The sequence below is a fragment of the Cercospora kikuchii genome (assembly GCF_019650295.1).
Source record: "Cercospora kikuchii DNA, contig_00002, whole genome shotgun sequence".
NCBI lineage: Eukaryota > Fungi > Ascomycota > Dothideomycetes > Mycosphaerellales > Mycosphaerellaceae > Cercospora > Cercospora kikuchii.
In genome coordinates, this window is record NW_025408583.1 from 219,504 (window position 1) to 232,245 (window position 12,742).

General features: G+C 52.3%; 6 protein-coding genes across 6 annotated transcripts; 3 read left to right on the forward strand and 3 right to left on the reverse strand.

Moving 5' to 3' along the window:
- Positions 1–462: 462 nt before the first annotated feature.
- CKM354_000233100 (uncharacterized protein) lies at positions 463–1,138 on the reverse strand (the record flags this gene model as incomplete). The annotated part of the gene is made up of 2 exons (XM_044797485.1): positions 463–691; positions 804–1,138. 2 exons carry the CDS (start codon positions 1,136–1,138, stop codon positions 463–465), a joined length of 564 nt encoding a protein of 187 aa, XP_044653420.1.
- A 992-nt stretch (positions 1,139–2,130) lies between these two features.
- Positions 2,131–3,584, reverse strand: CKM354_000233200 (uncharacterized protein; the record flags this gene model as incomplete). The annotated part of the gene is made up of 3 exons (XM_044797486.1): positions 2,131–2,858; positions 2,908–3,352; positions 3,402–3,584. The coding sequence occupies 3 exons, from the start codon at positions 3,582–3,584 to the stop codon at positions 2,131–2,133; spliced, it is 1,356 nt and encodes a 451-aa protein (XP_044653421.1).
- Positions 3,585–5,775: 2,191 nt separating this feature from the next.
- On the reverse strand, positions 5,776–7,137 carry CKM354_000233300 (uncharacterized protein; the record flags this gene model as incomplete). The annotated part of the gene is made up of 1 exon (XM_044797487.1): positions 5,776–7,137. The coding sequence occupies one exon, from the start codon at positions 7,135–7,137 to the stop codon at positions 5,776–5,778; it is 1,362 nt and encodes a 453-aa protein (XP_044653422.1).
- A 560-nt stretch (positions 7,138–7,697) lies between these two features.
- CKM354_000233400 (uncharacterized protein) lies at positions 7,698–8,831 on the forward strand (the record flags this gene model as incomplete). Its single annotated transcript, XM_044797488.1, has 2 exons — positions 7,698–8,106; positions 8,164–8,831. 2 exons carry the CDS (start codon positions 7,698–7,700, stop codon positions 8,829–8,831), a joined length of 1,077 nt encoding a protein of 358 aa, XP_044653423.1.
- A 1,029-nt stretch (positions 8,832–9,860) lies between these two features.
- CKM354_000233500 (uncharacterized protein) lies at positions 9,861–11,270 on the forward strand (the record flags this gene model as incomplete). The annotated part of the gene is made up of 6 exons (XM_044797489.1): positions 9,861–9,879; positions 9,974–10,030; positions 10,169–10,245; positions 10,356–10,601; positions 10,657–11,034; positions 11,097–11,270. The coding sequence occupies 6 exons, from the start codon at positions 9,861–9,863 to the stop codon at positions 11,268–11,270; spliced, it is 951 nt and encodes a 316-aa protein (XP_044653424.1).
- A 520-nt stretch (positions 11,271–11,790) lies between these two features.
- Positions 11,791–12,630, forward strand: CKM354_000233600 (uncharacterized protein; the record flags this gene model as incomplete). Its single annotated transcript, XM_044797490.1, has 2 exons — positions 11,791–11,815; positions 11,864–12,630. The coding sequence occupies 2 exons, from the start codon at positions 11,791–11,793 to the stop codon at positions 12,628–12,630; spliced, it is 792 nt and encodes a 263-aa protein (XP_044653425.1).
- Positions 12,631–12,742: the final 112 nt, after the last annotated feature.

Sequence of the window (12,742 nt, forward strand, 5' to 3'; positions counted from 1 at the left end):
TGTCGCCAGTTCTTGCCCGCTTGAGAGATTTCCAAAAGTGGTTGCGTCAGTCAGAAATTTGCCAAGAGCTTTGCGATGTTGAAGTTGATGCTCGAAAAGGACAAGTGAGTAGCGGAAAGATTCAGCCTCATGGAGATCGATAGCTTTGCTGACCAAGATGCGGAAAGTGTTGACCTGGGTATGTAAGATTTGCGGATGCTGCAGCTCGAGGTACGAGATGCGAGGCAGCTGTTTGGCTTGGCAGGCACAGCATGGATGAGTCGTTGTTGGACATGCACATGAATGTGCCCGGACTTCAAACTCGTGGTCTCATGTCTCTATCTAGTCTGTCTCTATAGAGCTTGTTTCACACAAGTCCGACCCTCTCATCTGACGAAGCTCCCTCGCTCGCACTGTCCCCGGAGTCCTGTCATGATTTACCTGCCGTTACTTCATACCGTGTCCTACCAGAACATCCCATGCTCACGACTTGTTGTAATAATGTGCCATTTGCAAGCCAGCCCTCTTATACCCACACTTGACGTAGAAACCCTCATTCGCTTCTGAGCAGTCCAGAATAGTCTTGTAGCATCCCACCTTCTCAGCCAAATGGTCCAATGCCTGAATAATCCTAAGACCCAGCTTCTTCCCTTGCTGATCTTTCGTGACTGCAATATCCTCAATGTGTCCTACGAGTCCAAGGTGATGGATGCTGTGATTACCCAGTTAGCCACTTTGTCCACTTTCAGCACTCCTTCACACCGCTCCCCAGCAACCCCGTCCCACCACGCAACAAATCCGAACAGAAACCAGAATATACTCACAACTTCTTCTCCACAATCAACGCCCCAGTCCCCACAATCTTCTTCTCCCCATCCAAAATCACCAAAATATGATACCCGCCCTTATTCGCCGCAGCCTGCTCTCCACTCCCTGAAACCGGCCCCCTCATATCATCAAACCTCTGCTCAAACTCCTCTTTCGTCACCTCTCCCACCTGTGTCAAAACCCGCAGCACATCGAGGAACCCCTTTTCGAAATCTGTTCGTTCGAGTGGGCGGATCGAGTAGCCCGTGGGGAGTTGCGAGGCGACTTGTTCGGAGATGAGGGAGGGGGAGAAGAGCGCTTGGGCGTTGGAGCCGTTGGGTTCGGAGGACATGGTGGGTTTGCGTATGCGTGTGTGAAGTCGAGAGGTGTTTGGAGAGGTGTCGCGTGAGAGGAGACTGGACCTTGCTTGCTTGCCAATGGGATAGTTTGAGAGAAGCTCGCAGCTGCTTCAACCAGCTATACACAATAATTGAGGTGCGAATGTGAAGAAAGCTTCAAGAAGACGAAAGAGCACAGAAACTTATCTGAACAACACAGCAACTTCTCCTCGTACCATTTATTTACGTGCAGCTGAAACACCACGCATCCAAAAGAATGCCCGGCTGTGCTGCATTGTGCAGTGTATATCGCAGTACATGAAGTTTATCTCAGCCCACGTTCCTGCATGAAGGGAGAAGAAGCTTATCCTCTCGTTCCTCCCGACCGACTGGCCAGCACCCATTCATTCGGATCTGACCATTTTCTGTTTCTAGCCTTGCATATTCAATATTGTACAAGCTGACTTCCTGCTCTACACCTACTCCTCTGTATCCGAATTCCATCGTCACGCGAAGCTGAAGCTATTCTTAGCTCATTGCGAGGTGGCTTACGAATGCCCGGAGTGACCGTATTCTAGATGAGAGGCGTAAAAGCCATGCCGAGTAACCTCTGCCACAAAGATTTCTGGCACCATCATGATAGGTGACACAAGCAACTGTCGACACGAAAAATCCTTCAAATCTACAGGATGCTCTCCGTCATATGCACAGCAATTCGTTACGTGATACATGGTCTCGTTGATATGTATTTCCCTTTCCCAGAAAGCGATCGTCTCCTCTAGAAATGCCGCTTGACCCGCTCCCCCAGATCGAGTTGAGTGTGCTGTACTCATGCTCGATGTAGCATACCACGGAATTTTGACGCCCCAGCACCATGCCATCTTTTGCCCACGAATATCCGAACGCCCTTCCCATTTTACAGCGAATGTTTGATCATCGCTTTCTTGACACTGCTTTTCCTTCGTAATCATACATTCCTTCGCACTCGCGCAATCATGATCCGATATTAGAAGAGGCTGCCGTGAGGCACTGCACAGAAGATGCCAACAATAATCACAGAAGCCACAAATGCGCCGAGGAGCGATTGGAGAAATATGGTATCCTGAATCTGGCGAAGAGCAGGTTCCTGGATCCAGACTTCACGATCGAAGATCTTTCGAATGATGTTTCGCTTCTTATAACGTGGCACCCACGGCTCTTCTTCGAAAGAATTGCGAGATTCGGAGACGAGAGCATCTTTTGAGTTGAACTTCTCGTTAATCTGCTCTTCCGTCTCGTCCGTGAAAAGTTCCCATGGTCGGATGTGTCGGTGATGCAGGCCATGTAAGACAACGCACATGCCTTTCCAGGCAGCGATCAAAGTGGAAATGCCCAGGAGCCAGCCGATGATAGGCAGCACTCTCCACCCGCGCCCAGCGGAGCTGAGTGTGATGAGTAGGTCCGCAATGAACGCGGCCAGAATCAGGAAGATACCCAAGCCACGGGCGAAGATGACGCGGGATCGATTGCCGTTGCAGATCGTCCAGCGAATGAAGTTGGGATGGGCCTGCTTGCGTAGCGAGAATTCAACGCTCGTGGCAATGGAGCTGAAGGCGCTGGGATGAGTCGTATGTTGCAGAGCATGCAGTACTGCTTGACGTTCGCGTGATGATAAGTTCAGCTCACGGGCGCTACCTTCGGCGATGTATATGCTGACAATGCGAGAGACCTCTTCGCGATATGCTTGGGAGGTGACTGCGCGTCATTAGCGTCTTGTTATGAGAGGATGAGCACGACTGCTTACATGGCTTCCACTTCATGCCGGCATCATCAAAAGCGTGGTTCGTGACACTTTGATGGTTGTTGCTATTCGTACTGCTCAGAAGAGTCTTGTCATCGCTCATCGACATCGCATAGTCCGAACCAAACTCCCTCTTGTCATCGAAGGATCCGGACTTCGGCGGCGTGTTGAATGGATCAGGACGTTCGACGGGTTGTTTCGGTGCATCTGCAAAGTCTGTATCCTTGAGCACTGCCGCGATCTGAGCGGGTACTCGCTTTGGCCGCGCTGGCGGGATGGTCATGTCAGCTTCTGGAGGTGTCGTCCATTCTGGTGACAAGGCCTTCTCGCTGTCCTTGAGCTGCTCCCAACGTGAGGCATAATCTTTATACCAGAGGAAGAATTGCAGGTTCTCAGCTGCAAACTCGATGTACTTGAGGTAGTTCATGAACTCTCGTAGCGTCACAGGCTGTGTCTGAAGTCAGTGTGGGCCTGGAGATATCGTGCGGTGCACTCACAGGACATGTGCCACCAGCGATGATGCGGTCAAAAGACAATGCTGCTGGAATGCCATGGCTCATGCCAGAATTTCCAGACTCAATGGACTCATTGATAGACTTTTGCTTCTCGTCTCCATTGATCGAATCACTGGACGATGCCTGGACCTTTGCAGGGCGGCGGTAGGTAATGTTGTACACCATCGTGGCGCTGAAAAGTGAGGCGAGGTTGGAAGTGAGAGGGAATCGCCTCAGGAAGGTGAGCACATGCGCGAGATGCACACCCTCGTAGGTGCAGAGAAGAGAGATGGCGAGGCAGGCTCCAGTCCTCGGCGAGAGGGACGAAGACTCGTGTTGAATGGCGTGAGGTGGAGGATATAGCACTAGACGTTTTGCACTTTGCTTTTCCAGGCAAGTGCACTTGGTGCTTGTCCCGCTCCCTCGGCTCGGCGTACGTGCAGGAAGGCGTGGCCTAGCAGATTGGGCTATAGATGTCTTCCAGGAAGCGAAGTAGCGGCAGGCGCGATGATGAATCTCGGTTCAACGATCTGGTGGAGCAGTGAGCAAATATGAATGAGTGCGTTGCCCGTGGGCCGTCGGCAAAGATGGAGTAGTTGACTGCAAATGCTGGCGATCAATGCACCGACGATGAAACCTTATACGGACATGCTCTGCGCCTGTACGCGACTCATGTTTTCGGAAACGTGGAAGCCACGTCCAAGACGAAGCCATGCTTGCATGCGCGCCGTTCAACGGGCATCCAGGAAGGCACCCAGGAAATTCCCCTAGCCTTTTCCCATCATAGACTCGTTGCCTGCTAACGTCGACGAACTGCTCCCATTGGGACCTGAAGGCGGCGCCACATCCACATTGTGCATGTCTCAGCGCCGAGGAGGGGCGTTTTCACACGTGCAATCGAACGCCTGCCTGCTCGGCTTCGCGTGCCACTTCTCGAGACGTCTGCCCACCATCCCAGAACGTCCACTTTCACCTTCAATACAGACTTGGCTGCATGAAGCGAGTGAAGTTGATGCTCGAGCAATAATTTGCAGGCCCAACCTGGTCGATGGCTTCCATGGAAACCAATAGGAAGTCAAGAGCCTGGGCCGGAATAATACTCCGTTCGCCACCACACACCTCGTTTGTGGACAAGTTGGGAACAGGCTAGAATCAATCTGGAAGACTCCTAAACAGCAAGCAAGTCGTATCGTGATGAACCCCAAGCCCATCATCCACGCACTGAATGCTTGCGCATTTCGACAATGATGCAAGACAAGCCGAACGCCAACAGAACACATCTTCCACAACATGGCAATAGCTGTCGGCACATTCCCGGCTCTTCACAGATATCAAAGATATACTTTCCATTCTGCGAACCTCATCGACAGACGGAAGACAAGGGTCTGCATCCGTCGAACAACCACTTTTTCCATTGCAGCACAGCTGCCACATGAGAGCTCTCTACCAAACACCGCTTGCCGTCTGCCGTCTTGTCAATCTCGCATACGAAGCAAACGATCTATTTCCAACTTTCTGGAAATTCCACCCACCCTTCGTCCGGTAGCGAGGACACTGCACGCGCAACGAATCCTCATCAATCCACTTTCGCTAACATCCTAACCGATCTTGAAAGATCCCGCATAAGCCTCTCATTAACAAGGATTTTACAAATACAGAGGTACTCTCATCGCTATTCACGCGAAGCCCGTGATTCACCCAAGTCAGGCTGTCCTAGCATGTCCGGTACATCCACTTCCATCATGACAACAATGCGTCGTCACAACAATGAGCATGGCAGCGAAGCTTCAGGACAGACTCCACAAACCTCCGCGAACTTTCTCGCGGTTTGCCTCTTGCAGGCAATGCCGCAAGCCTTCAAACCCTGCCCCTTCATCGTGGTGAATTGATATCTCTGTTGTCCCATGGGATTTTCCAAGGTTGGATTTCGGATCTCATGGCATACGACCCGGATGACTACTGTAGCTTGGTGAGGCGAAGCCCTAGCGCACTCCTGCTTCGATGCATTCGCCTCCTTGACGAGATGACGTCTTGGAATCTTCCATGACCAGGGGCGGGACGTGGTTGATGCCATGGAATGAGCACGGGTTGCCGCGTGGAGAGGGAGTTGTACCATTGTATCGGAAAGGGGCCTGCGGAATAATGCAGTCTGCGCAGCAATGCCCAATTGGGCACGGAGTGAATTTGCGTGGCTTCATTGTACAGGTGTGCTTGCGTAAGTCGAAGTCCTCCCGTTCTTTCGTGCTCATACAATTTTGGATCAGACGTGTCTGCATCTTCATTCTCAATCCAGCCCCAAGAAAAACCGAATTCCAGTCTCAAAACTCCTCGCTGAAAGACAATGTAACTTCGTCCAATGTCAATAAGACTGCTTACTCTACTCATCTGCCTTCAATCCACACAGATCCGTCCCAAAGAGCCAATCTATCCACGCGAAGAATCTCCAGTACAGACTCGCGAGCTCCCAATCAAAACTTCCATCCACCTTCCTCGGTACTGCACCTCCAATAATCTCGCCTGTGCCAAGCCAACTCGTCCAGCTGGCTTTGGGTTGCTTGGGTGCGAGAGCGAGTTCAGGCGCTTTTGGCACGAGTCGAACTGTGCCTTCAAGGAGACGACTGGGACGATGCTGAACGACAGGAGCTCCGTCGCGAGGTTGGAAGCTGGAAGTCTGTACTGGCGTTGGTGTGTTCGGGATTTGCTCCATTTCGTACGAGGCATTATTGTTTCGTGCCCCGTTCTGCATCGTGCTCGAGCTGTTGGTGGGCGAATCTTGCATTATTGATGCAACGCTCCATGGAAGACCAGAAATACCACCTCGCCCTGATCTGCTTGGTGCTGCGCTTGTCGCATTCGTGGCTGTCGCGCTCGTTGCTGTTTGACTGCTGTCATCGCCCTCCAGAATCGGCGCCTCAGTGTTCAGCGACCGCGGAAGGATCTCGCTCGTCAATTGAGCACCCGCTTGCGTAGCATGTATTGCCTCATCTTTGCTCGGACCCTTTCCGGTGAAGTACTCCGCATACACCAGATATCCCTTAATGGTATGCGGACTCCTCGCAACAGCCAATTCCGCAGCCTGTCTCGTATCGAACGTGACCTTGATCCAGCTATTACCACCTCTGTACGTGTTCTTCTTCTTCAACGCGGCCCTTGACAAGCTCCGCTGCGCTGCTTGTCGAACCTTTGAGACGTCGAATCGCGCTCCGTTCGGTGTGCGGTCGTAGTCTTCGAGCACAATTCCGCCTGATACGCGCTCGTAGAAGTCGATCGCAGCCCACTGCATATCTTCGCCGAAGCCGAACAGGAAGACCTCGGTAGGCTCGCTTTCACCTTCGATGGGCGGCGCGGGTGCTCGTGCGTTCTCGTTCGCTGGCTGTGTTGTACCATCAGGGCTCGACTGCTCTTTCGATGCTGTGTTGACTCTCCGTAATGACCCAAACACAGCATCCTCAGCAGCCAGTTGCTCCTGTCGCGCTCGCGCATCCTCATTCTGTCGCGGCACAGCAGTCGTGCTGCGCGATCTGCTATTCGCTCTCCTCATCGATCTCATGCTCTTTCCAAATGGACCTTTTTCAACTGGCGTGCTGCGATCGCTTTCAACCTGAATGGGTCCGCTGTAGTCGTATCCCCATGGCAGTTTGCGTCCTGTCGAATCGATCGCGCGCTCGGATTCTGGTACTGCGTGGATTTGCATGCCCGGCGGGCGATGCTGCTGGCGGAGTGAATATGCTTGATACATTGTGGAACGTTCTGTTTTCTGGCTGAAAAGATTGATTGCGCAGAACAAAAGAGACTGAATAGTGAGTGCTCAAACAATTCACGCGGGCAGCAACAGACGCAAGTCGCAAAGTGCAGAGAGTGTGTGATGTTAAAAGTGTCTGAGACGAGTTCAAGAAACATCAAAGTCGCGTTTGGAGGACGCGGTCGTGCGGCCAATTTGTTGGCCAGGAGATGTCATCGGCGCTGGGGCACCATCTTCCCCCAACACATCCATGCGATCCATCTTGCGCAGACATCAGCGTAATGTACTGTCAAAGCCTCTCTTGGGAGACATCTAATTGACTTCCTTACCAATGCGAGTTCAAACACGAACCGACACTGAATCACGACTTTTGTCACCCTCAGTCGCTCCCATCGTCAGCTTAGAAGGCAGCTCCGCTCCTCGCAGGCAATACATATTCTCCATCAGAACGTCATTTGACATTAGATAGACACACAATTCTGATTCTTCTTCTCATGCTTCACAGACTCAACAAGCTGATCCGACCTCTAACTACGACAGCCTGCAAAACTTCCAAGATGGACGCCCTGGTTCAACGATCGATTCAATTAGTTGCAGACAAGAAAAGGCCTTCAGTCCCTTGGAAACTAGATGAGCCCTGGCATCAACCGTACTACGTACATGATGGCAATCAGTGGACTGCTCGTGAAGCGAAGCCCTCAGACACACCTCCTTCCTCGAACATTTCGAAGCTAGCATTATACAGCTGGAACATCGACTTCATGTTACCATTTCCAGAGTCAAGAATGAAGGCAGGACTCAGCTACTTGCAGAACCATATTACCCAGTCTGAGGACACTGCAGTAGCAATCTATCTCCAAGAATGCGTAGAGTCAGACCTCAAGACTGTCTCCGAACAACCCTGGGTTCAGCAACACTTTTGTATCTCGGATATCGACATATCGAACTGGGCATCTGGACATTATGGTGAGCAGAAAACGCTTCAGGGTCGCTCAGTGCAGGAAGAGCTAAGAAAGTATTCAGGCACAATAACACTACTCTCCCGCAGCACGCCTCCGACTTCCCTCTTCCGAGTGCACTACAGCGCCACGAAGATGGAGCGTGATGTTCTCATATCAGACATCAGCCTTCCCTCTCCCTCACAACAACAGAGCCCTTTCACAATCAGACTCTGTAACTCCCACCTCGAATCTATGGCCTTCACACCTGCTCTCCGGCCACCTCAGGTGTCCCTCATAGCATCCTACATGCACCAGTCCCCGAAGATCTCCGCAGCCGTTGCAGCAGGAGACTTCAATGCCATACAACCCTTCGACAAGACCTTGCATTCAGACAATAACCTCCTAGACGCGTATCTGGAATCTGGCGGCAAAGAAGATGATGCGGAAGGACATACGTGGGGCCAGCAGGCGAGCACGGCTTTGAGAGAGAGGTTTGGGACGAGTAGGATGGATAAGGTGTATTATACTCCGCCAGCATCGGATGGGCAGAGAAGCTTGAAGTTGGCCAAGTTTGGGTATTTTGGGAGAGACGTGGTTGTAGAGGATAGAAAGGAAGCGGAGGAGATCATGACGTTGGGGTTCGAGAATGCTTGGGTGACGGATCATCTGGGCGTAGAGGCTGTATTTGAGATTGTTGGTGGTTCGCAAGCGGAGAGAGGGGAGAAGAAGCAAGGTCAAGCGTCACTGTAGATAGAGGCCTGGAGCGCGAGAGTCTACAAGTCGTAGAAGCACTATGGTCGATAGCCACCGAAACGCGCCATGATATCTGGTGTTTGGTAGCGCTGCAAAATCAAGTGCAATGCTGGTCAAAGTGAAGGCTATTTCAATTCTTGATAGGAGGTTGGCCTGAAGAACTAATGGTTGAGATCAACGATTGCCAGGGAGGACAAGTCTGTAGACAGTGCGTGATCTACCTGCCGCTTCAGCGCGTTAAGAACAGCCGTTACAAGTGGCGGCTGGGATACTCAAGGCTCTTCAGGCGATGTTGAGATAGCCCTGTGGAACGGCGCGATGCTCGTAGACATTCACATGGCTCGTGGCATTGCATTCGCTCCTTGCTTTCGCAGATCGTTGTGCTTAGAGATTAGAAACGCTGATACACAGCTATATTGCTACGTGACAGCTCCCAAGTAGCGGACGTTTTCACGTTCGGTAACGTTGCCAAATGAGGAAGTGTGAGCACTTGCTGTGATCGTGGACTGGCCATATTTTTCACCATATGCACAATCCTTGAAGCGAAACATTTCGCACAGCGGTGCCGCAATGCCGCGCGCCATCTTGTCAGCGGCTATGATAGTGATGAACAATCCGGGCGGAGTTCTAGGGCCTTGGCTATGTTTGCAGTAGAACTGTGCGGTAGGGAAGGAGCGATCTGGCATAGTCGCGCCTACTTCACTCATCGTAAGCTTGAAGGAGAGAGCGAATGGTCAACGGACACACTTCTACCGAGCTCGACGAGGCCAAATTTTGCTCAAGACAACGTTTCTGTAGGAATGTCGGAGCGGCCTTTGATGAATCGTTGGGGCCCTTGGGGCGAGCGGCAATATTCGGGTGAGCTGCGCTGAGCACGGACATCGGCGCTGTGGCTCCTGAAGTTGCGAACTTGGCCGAGAGAGTACTTTTTCTCTTCCTCCTCTTCACACCATCTCGAAGTCCATCTTCAAACACTTCTCCACTCCTCTCTTCAATCACATCTCGGTCAAGGACCTCACAGTCACAATGGCAAACGTTCCACCGGGTACGCCGCCGCCTTTCGAGCGCGCGCTGATGTTCCAAACATTGGCCGCGCATTGGTCCAAAACATGAGCTTCAAAACTGACCATTCCTCACAGTCAAGCAAGAGGAGAAGACGATCATGGGCATGCCGCCCTTCGTCGTCGACTTCCTGAGTACGTACACCCCGACAGCCTTCCGCCGCCGCCCTCGTGTCGCCGACGCTTGAATAGCCGAAGCGCCGCAAAAGCTGGCGATAAGAGCATAGGAGCTGGAAAATCATCAATGGACATCGCGCTGACTGCGGACAACAGTGGGTGGTGTCTCCGCCGCCGTCTCGAAGACTGCTGCCGCTCCTATCGAGCGTGTCAAGCTCCTCATCCAGAACCAGGTACGTTCACAACCGCTCGGCAGCTATCAAGAACGTAGCTGGCCGAAAGAAGCTCAATCAGCTTCTCCTCCCATCAAAGAACATGGCGCTGACTTGGGCATCACAAACAGGACGAGATGTTGAAGACCGGCCGTCTTTCGCACAAGTACAATGGTATCATGGACTGCTTCCGCCGCACAACCGCCGATGAGGGTGTCGTCTCCCTCTGGCGTGGTAACACTGCCAACGTTATCCGTTACTTCCCAACCCAGGCCCTGAACTTCGCTTTCCGTGACACCTTCAAGTCGATGTTCGGCTACAAGAAGGAGCGTGATGGATACGCCTGGTGGATGGCTGGTAACTTGGCCTCTGGTGGTGTAAGTTTCCTCTCAATCGCAACGTTGTCAAAGCAACCATCTAACAATTCTCCAGATGGCCGGTGCCACTTCCCTCCTCTTCGTCTACTCTCTCGACTACGCCCGTACCCGTCTTGCCAACGACGCCAAGAACTCCAAGACTGGTGGTGACCGTCAATTCAACGGCCTCATCGACGTCTACAAGAAGACCCTCGCTTCTGATGGTATCCTTGGTCTCTACCGTGGTTTCGGTCCTTCCGTCGCTGGTATCGTCGTCTACCGTGGTCTTTACTTCGGAATGTACGATTCGCTCAAGCCTGTCCTTCTCACCGGTTCTCTCGAGGGTAACTTCTTGGCCTCTTTCCTCCTCGGCTGGACTGTCACCACCGGTGCTGGTATCGCTTCCTACCCGCTCGACACTGTCCGCAGACGTATGATGATGACTTCTGGTGAGGTGAGTTGGAAAATTTGAGATCAGCTGTTTCAAAATGTGGCAAGGCGCTAACATCCGCACAGGCCGTCAAGTACAAGTCTTCCTTCGATGCCGCCAGCCAGATCATCGCCAAGGAGGGTGTCAAGTCTCTCTTCAAGGGTGCTGGTGCCAACATCCTCCGTGGTGTCGCTGGTGCTGGTGTGCTCTCCATCTACGATCAGCTCCAGGTCATTGTCTTCGGCAAGAAGTTCAAGTAAACGACTCGCCCCGTCGATTTACATGGTCAAGCAAGAGGCGATTTCACGAACAAGAAGAGTGGTTCACATGCCGATACGATTGTGGACATGATGAAGGAGACAACGGGTTGCAATACTGTTGCTCTGCCATCGGAAAAATTGGCGTGAGCGGGGACGAAGTGGCATTGGGGCGTTGCGCTGCTTCCAGTCGAAGCGCGTGGAACGCATGTACCTTTATCCGGCTCTCGCAGATGTTCTCCCTGTATTACAATTGGTTGCACGTACTAAAGGCGTATAGAGTTTTGTTTGTTTCACTCTCTTCCAACACTTTTCGCACGCCTTTGCCGGAAGCTGAACAGAACCACTCACGTGACAGTCGTCATCGCAGGTAACACCTGCCTCCTGCAAGGGCAAGCAGAGCTCTGCAAACAGCTCGTGCAAAGTGTCCACAATCTGCAACAGATCGATCTCTGACAATTTGCGATTCGGTGTACACCTTCTACTAAGTTTGACAGTTCTGCACGAGTCGAGAATCACCACAATGCCGCCAGTTCCTGTTCACATTTGTAAGTAGACTGGCTCCGACGCAAGCAGACAGATCTGACTTCTCCCAGACGCGCCCATAACGCCGCAGAAGCCAGCAAACACAGCTCCAGAAGCATCGACAACGCAGCAGCAGCCTCCATCCTATCCTCCCGCTCAGCCCGGCGCGCCAGCAGTTCCAGCTCCCACAGGCGCAGCACAAACGCCGAATCGCTACCAACCACAACCCACACGAACGACAGACTCCACGAGCAATTATGGACCACCGCCTCCACAACCTGGCGCGGTACCCGTATCTCAATCGCAACAGCAATTCGCCCCAGTAACGAGCCTCCCACCTCCACCCAAAGCAGGTGAAGCAGCGAAGTTTCTCGAACAACACCAACAGCAGCAGCCTCCTCCTCCAGCCGTCACAACTATGCCACCTCAAATGGCCATGCCTCCACCCGAACAGAACTATGCCCCCACACATACCACAAACGCCCAGGCTCCAACAAGAGCAGGAAACAATGCCGGTCCTACAACATTGAACTTTGGCGCGGTATCGCCCATAGCAGGTGGAATCGCTCCTCCGAGTCATCCACCTGGCTACCAACAAAATGTCATGGCGCAGGAAATGTCATCTGCTGCGAGAGCAAGTTTGGACGCAGAAGAGCACAGGCAAGGATCGTTCTCAGGCATCGGGGGAGTGCTTGGTGGAGCAGGAGGGAATGCGAGTACAGGCAGTGCAGGAGAAGGAACAATGTGGGATACAGTGAAAGGATACGCGAATACCATTTCGCAGTCTGCGATTGAAGCGGAGAAGAAAGTTTGGGAGAGGATAAATAAGAAGGGGTGAAGGGTGTGCAAAAGAGGAGGATGCGGAGATCGAAGAAATGAGCACATGAAGAGCAATGATCATAATGCCACAGCATGTACGAGTATCAGAGATCTTGTGTGTCCAGAGTAGA